This window comes from Bubalus bubalis, chromosome 2 (assembly GCF_019923935.1).
Source record: "Bubalus bubalis isolate 160015118507 breed Murrah chromosome 2, NDDB_SH_1, whole genome shotgun sequence".
Taxonomy (NCBI): domain Eukaryota; kingdom Metazoa; phylum Chordata; class Mammalia; order Artiodactyla; family Bovidae; genus Bubalus; species Bubalus bubalis.
Window position 1 is genome coordinate 179151182 of NC_059158.1, and position 12341 is coordinate 179163522.

A 12341-nucleotide genomic window follows, 5' to 3' on the forward strand; every position below is an offset into this window, starting at 1 on the left:
TGCTACAATCCCTCTCCCCTGGTGACTTTATTTTGGTTCCTGGAAGGATGGTGGTGGTGACAGTATGTCAGGAGGAGAGGATGGTCTAAAGAAGCCTGAAGCATGGAATCGGGACACTGGCAATTTGAGGGTATGTGGTTGGGAGGGAGGAGGGATCAGCTGTAGGACTCATCGCCTGACCTCAAAGAACTCACAGGTTACTGGAGAGTTAAGACCTCCCACTGAGGAGATGGCACAGGGCAGTGTGAGGTAAGCCCCCAAATGAGAGGTGCCCACAAATATCCCAGCAACTGAGAAGGGGCAGAGGTCATCTGGACTGGAGGGGAATCAGGGAGGCTTTGGAGAGGGAGGATCAAGAGGAATTATCAAGGAAGAACTGGATTAGACAGCCACAAAGCAGGGCAGAGTGGTGGAGAGAAGAGCGTGAATAAAAGTGTGGAGGAAACAATGAGAACCTACAACATCTTGAGACTGGATGAACGTAGCTGGGGGCAAGGCAGAAGAAGGGCGATTCCTGTCAGGAAAACAAAAAACAAAAAACCATGAGCAATACTTCAGAGTAAGTGGTGGTTTGGGGCAGGTTGCGGAGGACCTAGAATGTCAAGCTAAGAAGCTGGGACCTCATTCAGCAAAGAGTAGGAAGTCTCTGAAAGTTTCTAAGTTGCCTGGATGATCCAATGTTCTTATGAAGTTTACCAGACTCCTGAGGACGTGGCCCCGCTTCCCCCATCAGGCGTGCCTCGCGATTCCATTCCTCACATTCTGTGCTCCAGCCAGAGTGTTAAAGATTCTTCATACTCTCTGTATTCCTGGCCAAGTCCTCTTCCTTCGGTTCTCAATTTTAACATTTCTCTAAGATCTTTACGAAGCCTTGAAGACACCCTCCTATTTACCCCAAGCCTGGGCAGCTTCGCCCTTTCAAGAAGGCTCGCATAACCCCTTGCGCTTTCCCCATTAGAGCAACTATCGCTGTGTAATTCTTCGTTTGTTGGGATCCTCCGCTAGACTGAATTCTTCTGAGGTTAGCAACACTAACTTGTTCACCAGGGTGTCTCTGAGAACCAGCCCAGGGCCAGCAAAGTGAGGGTGGATGGAGGAGGGGCTAGAGCAGAGGGACAGGGAGGAATCTCTGTTTCATCTCAGTCCTTGGCCAAGAGTTTCTGAAGCACAATTGAATATCACACGTGTCAACAGGTACAGGTTCGTAAAGGGCACAAAACAAGCTCAGATCGCCTCCTTAGCTCCCCTGTGAATAAAGCTAATCCCTATCTATCTCCAGGCACACCCAGGAATTATTTGAGGAACGGTGAGGCGGAGGGTTACTAACCGGGACTATAAACAGTAACCCTCCGCTCGGGCTTTGTCGTCCTGGTGGCGGCTCCTTGACCACCAGGGGGAGGAATCGTACTTCATCCCGAACTTCGGGAGGTTTCACCCAACGAAGAGGGGCCGTGTAGAACTCTGGGAATTGTAGTCTTCGGATCGTATGGGCAATCTTCGCGGTGCACCTCGGGAATTATAGTTCTGGACAGAGGTGGGAAATGCTTTGAAGCGCTAATGTCGAGTTCTGGAAACTACAATTACCAAGGGGCCACCAGCTCCAGGGCAGTTTCTTGTTTCCGTCGAGTTGACCGTCTGGGCTGCTTCTGAGGGTCAACGTGACTCGGTAAGTTTGGAGAAAGCCTCTATTCTGAACTGAGGTGTCTGCGGATTTTGTCACATTCCAGCCCTGTTTGGGGGCGCCTCGTCTCAATCCCAGGAGCTCCCCATTAGTCTTTCACCTTTTCTGTTTCCTGAGACACCTCCAGTATCCACCCGCACCCTTTATTCTCCCAGTCATCTTGCATTGTCACTCGGGGCCCCTGGAGCCCCACCGTGAGCTCTCAGCATCCCCCCTCTGAAACTTGGGCTTCTTTGTGCTCCGCACCTTTTATGTGCTTCACTCTTACCCTCACTTTATTGGTTTTCATGCTAATGGAACAAGGGTCACCATTCCTTCTTCCCAATCCACGGAGTTGCTCAGAACTGGAATTCAGCAGAGCTGGGTTTTATTATCGCAGCTCTGCAAATCCTTTGCTGTGTGACCTTGGGCAGATCATACCCCGTCTCTGGGACTCACTGTCTTCATCTACAAAGTGGAGATGACAATTGCTCTCAGTCTTAGCTTGAGGCTATGTTCCGGAGCCAATAAGCTAATATGTGTGAAAGTACTTTGTAAACTGTAAAGCCTCCACAAGCGAGAGAGATTATTTTTACTGTAATTATTAATGCTCTGGAATACTCTCATGTTGGCTCCTTTTATAGCTCTGCCCCTTTGTTGCTCAAACCTGCCCCTTGAGTGCTTGGTGTCTCCATTCTCTAAGAACAGGATGATATTTCCTCACTTCCCCAGAGACCACAGACTAATGAGAGCTTTGTCTGAAAGGAAGCCCCAGAGAAGTGCTTATCTTGGACTATGTCCTGAAATAGCCAGGGATGAAAAGTCCACACAGCTGGCAGAAGGGTGGTCCCTGCTCACTGGAATCAGGGCCCCAGCAGGAGATGGACAGCTGCAATATAAGCCCTCTCTGTTCCTTTTGGGCTCTTCTGGGCCTATATAAGGGCTTCCCTGTCAGATGATAAAGAATCTGCCTGCAATGCAGGAGACCCGGGACTGATTTTGGAATAGGTGTCTCAGACCTGATAAGACTGGAAGGAAAGAAACCATTTTGTCAAAGGATTTAATTCAGAAAACCACAAATCACTCCCCCACCCCTGCAAAAGAAAAAAAGCTTGGCTGGGTATAATGAAAGAGAGACATAACATTGTTAATTAATTCCTAACATTTTTATGAGCACTTAAAATGTCCCAGACCCTAGGCAATATCACATTTGTTACTAAATTTCACTTACGAAGTGTCCTCATTTTACTCACAAGGAACTTAGGCTAAGAGATCATGTAGCTAGTTATGGTTATTGTGCCTTCTGTATGTTAGGTGTTTCACATACTTTCATTTAATCCTCATCAGCAATTTCATGAGTGACTGTTATTTCTATCATGTGGAAAAATTATAAGAGGCTTAGAATTGAAGGAACTCGCTCAAGGTTAAACAGCCAGTTAAATGGTAGAGATGGAATTCAGTCACCAAAGCCTTTCTTTTCCCACTATACCATGTAGTCTAATCTTTAGATCAAAAAGACATCGATTAAAGAATTGAGAGGGTGTAAATCAAAGCCAAATAAAAGAAGTATTTATGGGGTCCCTCAGTGTGGGGAAAGCATGAGGATAGATGGTTTATCCTCCAAAGAAATGTAAAACACATTCTACCTCTGTAGCATATCTGAAGAGATAAGGCATAAGTGTGTAAAAAATTAAATAGCATTCATTGGATCAATTGATTGCTGAGACCAGTTCTATGCAAATTACTACATTAAGCCAGGAACTGGCAGGAACATGCTTCTAGGTGGCCATGGGGATTAAACCAAGTGATATCATAATCATTATCTTTTCATTAATATGAAAATGGTGGACTAGAATACCATATCCACTCAGTAAATGTTTATTGTATGCACACGTCTGAAAAAAAGAAAAATCCTGGGTACCATCTGGACCAGAGGTTCTTGAACCTTGGGGATCAGAAAGCTTGGGAAGCTTTATAAACTAATTGATCTCTGGCAATGGGAGCCCTAAAAGCTTTGTTTCTGAAAAGTTTTCCAGGTGATTGTGAAATAATAGATTCAGGAACCTCTGATCTAGATTCTACTTGGACCACTTCTTGGAGGCAAGTCACTGATTGAAAACTGCTAGTTGTTGTTGTTCAGTCGCTAAGTCGTGTCTGACTCTTTGCAACCCCATGGACTGAAGCATGCCAGTCTTCCCTGTCCTTCACTATTTCCTGGAGTTTGCACAAACTCATGTCCATTGAGTTGGTGATGCCATCCAACCATCTCATCCTCTGTCACCCCTTTCTCCTCCTGCCCTCAAATCTTTCCCAGCATCAGAGTCTTTTCCAGTGAATCAGCTTTTTACATCAGATGGCCAAAGTATTGGAGCTTCAGCATCAATCCTTCCAATGGATATTCAGAGTGGATTTCCTTTAGGATTGAATAGTTTGATCTTCTTGCAGTCCAAGGGACTCTCAAGAGTCTTCTCCAGCTCCACAATTTGAAAGCATCAATTCTTTGGTGCTTAGCCTTTTTTATGGTCCAACTCGCACATCTGTACATGACTACCAGGAAAACCATAGCTTTGACTATATGGACCTCTGTTGGCAAAGTGATGCCTCTGCTTTTTAATACACTATCTAGGTTTGTCATAGCTTTTTTCTGAGGAGCAAGTGTCTTTTAATTCCATGACTGCAGTCACCATCTGAAGTGATTTTGGAGCCCAAGAAAATAAAATTGGTCACTGTTTCCACTGCTAGAGTAGGTACTAATTCAAGAGCTGTCCTGAGGCAGCCTGTGATTGGTTATCAGGTGAGTGAACCAGACATACTTGAGTGGAGAAGAGAGAAGATTGGAAGGACTTGGGAAGCTTTTCAGAGTACCAGAGATTTCACTAGGCTTTGATGGGTGGGGCAGGTTTGGGTGGGTAGAGAGGCTTTTAGGTAGACATCACCTCAAATTGTTTAGATAAGGTGAGCCAAAGTAGGTAGAGACACCTGGACTGAGTACCTTGGAGAATTCCTTGGCATTTATTAGATATGACACTGGATGCTCTGTGGATGTTTCTTAGGCAAAAATTTGCAAGTTAGACTGGATTTTCCCATCTCTCTGTTCTACTTGGGCATCAGTCAATATGAGCCCAGAGAATGCAGAGATTTTCATGTTAGCCTCACTCTGTCCAGTTAGCTTCTTTAGTTTTTATTTATTTCCAAGTTCAATTTAGTTGATGGCTTTCCCAGAAACTTTCCAGGATTACCAGAGAGTTCTGCTCCCCTTCTGTTATAGGCATTTTCAAGTGCCCTTGTCCTGATGCCTATCTCATGCAGTGTTCTGTTTTTGTATTAAGACTAGCATCTCTTGCTATAAGCTAATATCATTCTGGTCACCCAGTCCTGAAACCTGACTCATCTTTGGCTCTCCCTCCTTGCATAACTCCCCAAATCCACTTAGTTGCCCAAATCCTATTGCTTCTCCTTTTCACTCAATCAGCAAATATTAATAAAACTTCAGCTGCTTCATTGTCTTGTGGGTGACCTGTCCTGTGCCTCCTCCCCTCCCGCTGTGGGTCCTCTGTGCCTTTGCCCTCAAGCGGAAAAGGTCAGGGTCTGAGACTAAGCAGCACACGTTCAACTCTCCTTTGGCTAAATAGCCCACTGACTACGTCAGGAGCTTAGCTTCTTTTTAAAAAGAATTCGGTTTTTAAATTTGCTTCAGAGAAACAAGATGAAGCAATTCTGTAGTAGAAGGAATATCACTTATTGTCTTTCAAAGTTAAGTAGTATGGCATTAAGATTATTGCTCGTCTGGAGTTTTCCATTAGACCAGACAATTGGAAGTTGGCAGTGAAGAGATCTATGTGTAATAATAATTCTGGTAACCTTGAGCATTTCACTTAACCTCTTAGGACCTTGATCTCTTCATCAGTAAAGCACATTTCTGAAGTGAGCGGAGTCGGGGTGGTGGTGCAGGGGATGACTGTGGGGAGAAGTGATCCCTAAGGTCTCTTCTTGCCCAGGCATGTTTTCACTCGAACTTCCCGATCCTTCCCAGAGCGTCTTAAAGAAAGCAGAATAATGCAATGACTGAAAATGTGGCCCAGGTCTCCGTGGATCAGTTTAGATGCTTTTGGTTCAAGCAGTAGAAATCTAAACCCAGTTGGTTTAAACAATAAAAAGGGATTTATTGGCTCTTGTAACTAGAGGTCTAGTAGTGGGCCAAGTTTCAGGTATAGTCAAATCCAGAGATTCTTAATGTCTTCACAAATAACTCCATTTCTCTATGATTCTCTCAGCTCTGCATCCTCCACGGGTACTTTCATTCACAAGGTAACAAAATGGCTGCAACAGTTCAAGGCTTCACATCCACACATCATGCTAGTTCAGAACAAGAAAGAACTTGTCGACACTTGACCATCAAACCAATGTCCTGGGCTTTGCCCTGGTTGGCCCAATATATGTCATGAGCCCACTCTTCATCCAGATACTGATGGGATATGTAGGGCTGATAGGTCCAACTCTAGAGGTTAGAGAGGTGTCAACCCCACCCAGATCACAAGGGATCTTCGTAGGAGGGAAGGACAGGATGAATGTTAGGAAGTTGGACCACATTCTCTGCTGTCACAGCCACATTGCCCATGATCAAATTCTGCCTCTGTTCACTGTTTTTGGGTACATTGCCTCACTTTATTAAGCATCAGCTTCCTCATCTGTAAGATGAGCTAGCAATTCATATCCCAGGGGATTATTGTTAGGATTTCATTAAATAATATATGTATGTGAAGCCCTTGGTGTAGTTCCTGGCACAGAGTAAGCGTGCTGCTACTGCTGCTGGCGGTGATGTAATTGAAGAGGGAGGGAGAGCAGTGGCGTTAGTCCCGATTTAAAAAGTAACCTCGACTTCCCTGGTGGTCCAGTGGTTAAGACTACCCAATGTAGCCTGGTCAGGGGAGCTACATCTCACACACTGCAGCTGAGACCTGGCACGGTCAAAAAAAAAAAAAGACATCCTTGTTTTAAAAAAAACAAACAAGAAGCAACCAAGTTATAGGGATGCTTTCTAGTCAGTGCATACAAGCCTGCCACGTGGAAGGCTCCTGTTTGATCTCCTGCCCACATTATACTCTAACCTATTTCTGGCCCTTTCTGCTCTTACATTATGTCCTTTATAAAAATGCTCCTCTCTCCCCTGGCTCTAAAATCTTCCTCATATTTAAGACCCACATAAGTGCCTTTTATAGTTTATAGTTTAGGTCAGTGATTTTGAATGTATGTCATAGAGTCTCCCCACTAGCAGGATCAGTGCGGGTTAAGAGCTCAGGTCTGGATTAGACCTGAGTTTGCCACCTAGAAGCTGTGTGACTTGGGAAAGTTATTCAACCTCTTCATGCCCTAGTCTCCTCGGTTGTAAAACAGGGTCTAAATAGTACCTTCCTCAGATGGTTGTTGAGAGGATGAAATGACGTAGAGTATGTAAAAATCTTAGGTCAGTGCTGACACATAGCAAATAATAGATGTTAGTGGTTGTGTTTGTTATTCTTAGTTTCCTGCTGCTGCTGCTGTTGCTAAGCTGAGGACAAGGTCTGTGGCATGTTCTCTGCAGCAGTTGCTGCTGTGCTGGGCACATAGTCAGTGCTAAATGAGCACTTGTTAGTGGGTTTTGAGGAGTACAGAGGCTCTGTTTCCTTTCCATGATCTTCTCCTCACCTCTCCACCAGTAGCAACAGAAAAAGCAGCCCCCTAGACCTGGGTTTGATCCCTGGGTTGGGAAGACCCCCAGGAGGATCCCACTCCAGTATTCCTGACTGGAGAATCCCCATGGACAGAGGAGCCTGGCTACAGTCCATGGGATTGCAAAGAGGCGGACACGACTGAGCAACTAAGCACAGCACAGCAAACCTTAGTAAAGGCAGTGTAGCAAGGTGGATGATGTGGAAGATTGGCTGCGTCACTGGCAGGGAGGAGGGGTAATAGGAGGGGTAGAGAGGGGTGGCTGATGATACGAATAAGCAACAGGAAGCTGAGAGGAAACCAGCAAGAGGCGGTTCTGTGTTCCACCCTGCAGCCGTCAAGTTCAGCCACTGCCCAAGTCGTCCTTCAGTTCAGCTGGTTATGAGATGGGGGTCAACCAGTCCGTGAGCTTCCCACCTGTCACAGGACCCCACCTCGTAGGCTGTGGGGATGTGATGGAGGGTCAGAGCCTCCAGGTAAGTGTCTCCAGCATGTCTCCACTGCTTTTGTCTGCACATCTGATGATGTAATTCCAGCTAGGGGAAACCTGAGTTAGAGCTGGTTTGGATTTGATTGCCAAGCACCCAGGTCTCTTTCCCCTGAACTTTTCTCCTCTTTTCAATTAGAAACATCTCAACAGACAAGAGATGATGGGTTCTTTTTCCCAACTTGGAGGAACTGGGGCCTCTAAGTTCAAAGGTAGCTCTCTGATGTCTTGAGAGCAGTTGCCTGATCCTGGGAAGGTTTTGGATCTCGCCCTAATCTGAGTGTATGAGAGGAGGAGCAGTGGGCTATGTGCCATTGACCTTTGACGCCCTGGCCCCGAGTAGGAAAACAGTCCCCTTTTTTTCCTCTTCCGCTCTCGTCTGTTCCCCCCTCCTACTTTAGTCCGGGACTTCCCTTCCTTCAGTTCCCAGGTCATTCTCTGCTGGCCCTTGAACTCTCCCTCTCCCTTGTGAGAGGCACATACCCCCATGTAGAGTGAATGTGCTGCTGCTGCTTCCCCGGGGCCAGGCTCCAGGGTTGCCCTGGGTGCCACCAATGTCACCCCATCCAACAAGAGAGCTACGCCTTCGCTTCTGGGGCTCCTCCAGACCTGGGCTTCCACCCAAATTGAAATCTTTTGATAGCCCAAGCACTGGAAATATTTTAGTACCCCTCCAATGTAATTCAAAATACAGTTGGCTGTTTGAAATAACATAAGCCTTATGTGAATGCCGAACATAAAATTGCTTCTTCCTGGATTTTCTGAGGGCAAAATTCAGGTATGTGAATTGAAGGTAAAGTTTCCCTGTTTTAGTACTTGGCTGGTACCCCCAAACAACTGCTGAAAGCGTCTGTTGGGAAATGTAGCCATGCTTGGGCTTCTTGCTCCGAGCAGCTGCTGTCTTGTTTTCTCTTACAGGGCAGCTTCTTTCGACTGTTCTACCCGTGCCAAGAGGCAGAGGAGACCTCGGAGCAGCCCCTGTGGATTCCCCGCTATGAGTACTGCGCTGGCCTGGCCGAATACCTGAAGTTTAATAAGCGCTGGGGGGGGTTACTGTTCAACCTGGGTGTGGGTAAGAGCTGCCCTCACCCCTGGGTGCTCTCCCAGCTGCTTAATTATGTCCCTTGGAGATCTCCAGGCAGACACAGTACCTTATAGTTTGTGTTGTCCAGCCTTTTTGTAGTGGGGCATCCGTTATTCAGTGTGGTATGGAGAGTGGAGAGAATTACAACATAAGAGCTTTATTTATTTGTTTTTTTTATTTGAAGAGCTTTAGTTATAGAGTTAGACTGCCCTGGATTCGAATCCAGTCCTTATCATTTACTAGCTGTGGGGCTTGGGCTAGTTACTTAATGTGTCTGAACATCTACCTTTGCAGGATTGTAATGTCGGACGTATATAAAAGTTGCATTCTAGTGCTGTGCTTGGGATGTAGAATGTGTTCCATAGGTGGCAGCTATTACTCATGTATCCAGAATGCATTATTTCTACTCTGTGTCAGCTATAGCGTAGATTAAAGAAGCACTCTTGACTGCCAAGGAGCATACCATCTCCTGCAGTTGCCCCTCTAGCTCCTCCCTCTTCTGGGTCAGATCACACTGAGTCATCCACTTCCCCCAAAGACCTCGCTGTTAGGAACTCTACTGACTGCCTTAGCATCTCAGGGATTTACCCCGTAAGTTGTTCAGGACTTCCCCTTTGGATTTCTTTTCCCACTTTCTGTTGTGTTCATGCTCCCAAGGGGAGAAAAAGGGAAAGAATAAATGATTGATTGTGGGTGAAAGGTGGATCTCTTGAGAGGAGGGCCATTGGGTCCCCACCATGCTTGTGCTCAGGCTGCCCTTGTGGGGCAGCCAGAGATTCTTATCCCATGTCTCTGCTAGGATCTTGTCGCCTGCCTGTTAGCTGGAATGGCCCCTTTAAAACAAAGGACTCTGGATACCCCTTGATCATCTTCTCTCATGGCATGGGAGCCTTCAGGTAAGAGTTGCTTTCCCCCAGATCTTGTCACATTCCTTGCCTGGTTGCAGCTGCTGACTCTCAGCATGTTCTCAAAAGACAAAGAAACCCATATTTCCATCTGTCAGCTCTCTTATCTATCATCCGCTTCATCCCAAAGCACTGGGTCCACCTTCTTTAGGCCTTCCTCAAGCCCCTTTCACCTGGTGGAGCCTTTCAGCAGCCTTCATATCTTTCCCTTCTCATGTTCTAGCATTTAGATAAATACTTGTTTTAGCCTTCTTCCTCTATAACAGCCCAGAAGTACTAGAAGGAGCTTGAGCTTTATGTTCAGAGAGTCAATTATTCAACATGCATCAGGGACAGCAGTGATGAAGACAGACTGGCTCCCTGCTCCGTGGAGCTTGCAGCCTCAGCTGTTAATCTCAGCCTTACCACTGTGCTGTGTGAACTAGGACCATGGTAGGCGTCTCTGAGCCTGTATTTCCTCATCTGTCAAACGGACTCAGATGAGGCACCGAGTAGGTGCACACTTAAGCCCATACTCCTCTCCATCTCTCTACATGGAGGATTGTGGGGTGATGAACTGTAGGAGGCCCTTCGTCATCAACTTCAGGGAATGCTGGCCTAAGTTTTACAAGTGAGTGAATTGTGAAAGTGAAATGTGACCGACTCTTTGCGACCCTATGGACTATACAGTCCATGGAATTCTCCAGGCCAGAATACTGGAGTGGATAGCCTTTCCCTTCTCCAGGGGATCTTCCCAACCCAGGGTTCGAACCCAGGTCTCCCACATTGTGGGTGGATTCTCTACCAGCTGAGCTACGAGGGAAGCCCAAGAATACTGGTGTGGGTAGCCTATCCCTTCTCCAGCAGATCTTTCCAACTCAGGAATTGAACCAGGGTCTCCTGCATTGCAGGTGGAATTGCAGGCAGATTCTTTCCCAACTGAGATCTCAGGGAAGCCCTTACAAGTCGATATCCATTCAGAATTCTCCCTATGAATTCTTATCTCTGCACCTTGGTGTGTTACGTCATTATGTAGTTACGTATTAACTACTATGCACGTGGTTCCTGTTTAAGCTTGTGAATATTCTCACTGTATGTTCATTCATCAACATATAAGTCTAGTTTATGTCCAAGAGTATTACACAAAGTCATCTATTTTTGCCTTTACACATCCCACTTCCACTGAAACGATTGTTTACACTGTAGCCAGGGAGGTCTATTTTATTTTATTATTATTATTATTATTATTTTTTGCTTTGGCATATTCCTGCTCTGAGGAACATCAGTAAGTTCTTTTTATTTATTTAAAAAATTATTTATTTTTAATTGAAGGATAGTTGCTTTAAAATATTTTGTTGGCTTTTGCCATACATCAACATGAATCAGCCGTAGGTATACAAATGTCCCCTCCCTCTTAAGCCTCCCTCCCAACTCCCTCCCTACCCCACCCCTCTAGGTTGTCAGAGCATGAGCTTTGGGTTCCTGTGTCATTCAGCAAATTCCCACTGGCTATCTCTTTTGCTTATGGTCTTGTATATGTTTCAGTGCTACTTTCTCAAATCATCCCACCTCCTTCCCCCACTGTGTCCAAAAGTCTGTTCTCTATGTCTGCATCTCCATCGTTGCCCTGTAGATAGGTTCATCAGTACCATCCTTCTAGATTCCATATATATATGTGCTGTTAATTCGCTTCAGTCATGTCCGACTCTGTGCGACCCCATAGACAGCAGCCCACCAGGCTCCCCTGTCCCTGGGATTCTCCAGGCAAGAACACTGGAGTGGGTTGCCATTTCCTTCTCCAATGCATGAAAGGGAAAAGTGAAAGTGAAGTCACTCAGTCGTGTCCAACTCTTAGCGACCCCATGGACTGCAGCCCACCAGGCTCCTCCGTCCATGGGATTTTCCAGGCAAGAGTACTGGAGTGGGGTGCCATTGCCTTCTCCAGTATATATGTTAGTATACAATATTTGTCTTTCTCTTTCTGACTTACTTCACTTTGTATAATAGGCTCTAGGTTCATCTACCTCATTGGAACCAACTCAGATGCATTCCTTTTTATATTTGGGAGCCCTTTGAACTTCAATTCAGCTCTTGTCATGATTGTATCTGAAGGCAGGTACAGGGCAAGTTTCCAGCCTAGTTCCTTGCAACTTGCTCACCTCCAGGTTTCCAGACAAACAGCCCTAAAGGTACTATGTTAGTTTCTGCCTCAGAGTTTTTGAGTTTTTTTCTTTGTTTGAAGATACTGGAGTTTTTTTTATTTTTTTGTCCTTGAGACATGCTCTATTTTAAAAATTAGATTATAATATTTTTATTTAATAAAATAAATATAAAGTATTTAATAAAATAGATGCTATAAATAAAATAAATTATAAATTTTTAATTATAAAAATTCTATTTTTTATATTAGAGTACAGTTGATTAACAATATAGCATTAGTTTGAGGTTTATAACAAAGCAATTCAGTTATACAACAAAGCAATTCAGTTGTACATATACATGTATCTATTCTTTTTC

The 12341-nt window shown here is 45.2% G+C and overlaps 1 protein-coding gene across 3 annotated transcripts in view; it reads left to right on the forward strand.

The window, feature by feature from the left end:
- Positions 1 to 1513: 1513 nt before the first annotated feature.
- Positions 1514 to 12341, forward strand: part of PAFAH2 (platelet activating factor acetylhydrolase 2) — a 36606-nt gene continuing 25778 nt past the window's right edge. For 2 of the 3 annotated variants that reach the window (XM_044938097.2, XM_044938099.2), the window contains exons 1-4: positions 1514 to 1666; positions 7704 to 7845; positions 8775 to 8928; positions 9740 to 9836. In XM_044938097.2, coding sequence (XP_044794032.1) covers positions 7756 to 7845; positions 8775 to 8928; positions 9740 to 9836 — 341 coding nt within the window. In that variant the 5' untranslated portion in view covers positions 1514 to 1666; positions 7704 to 7755. The other variant, XM_044938098.2, reaches the window with a different exon arrangement.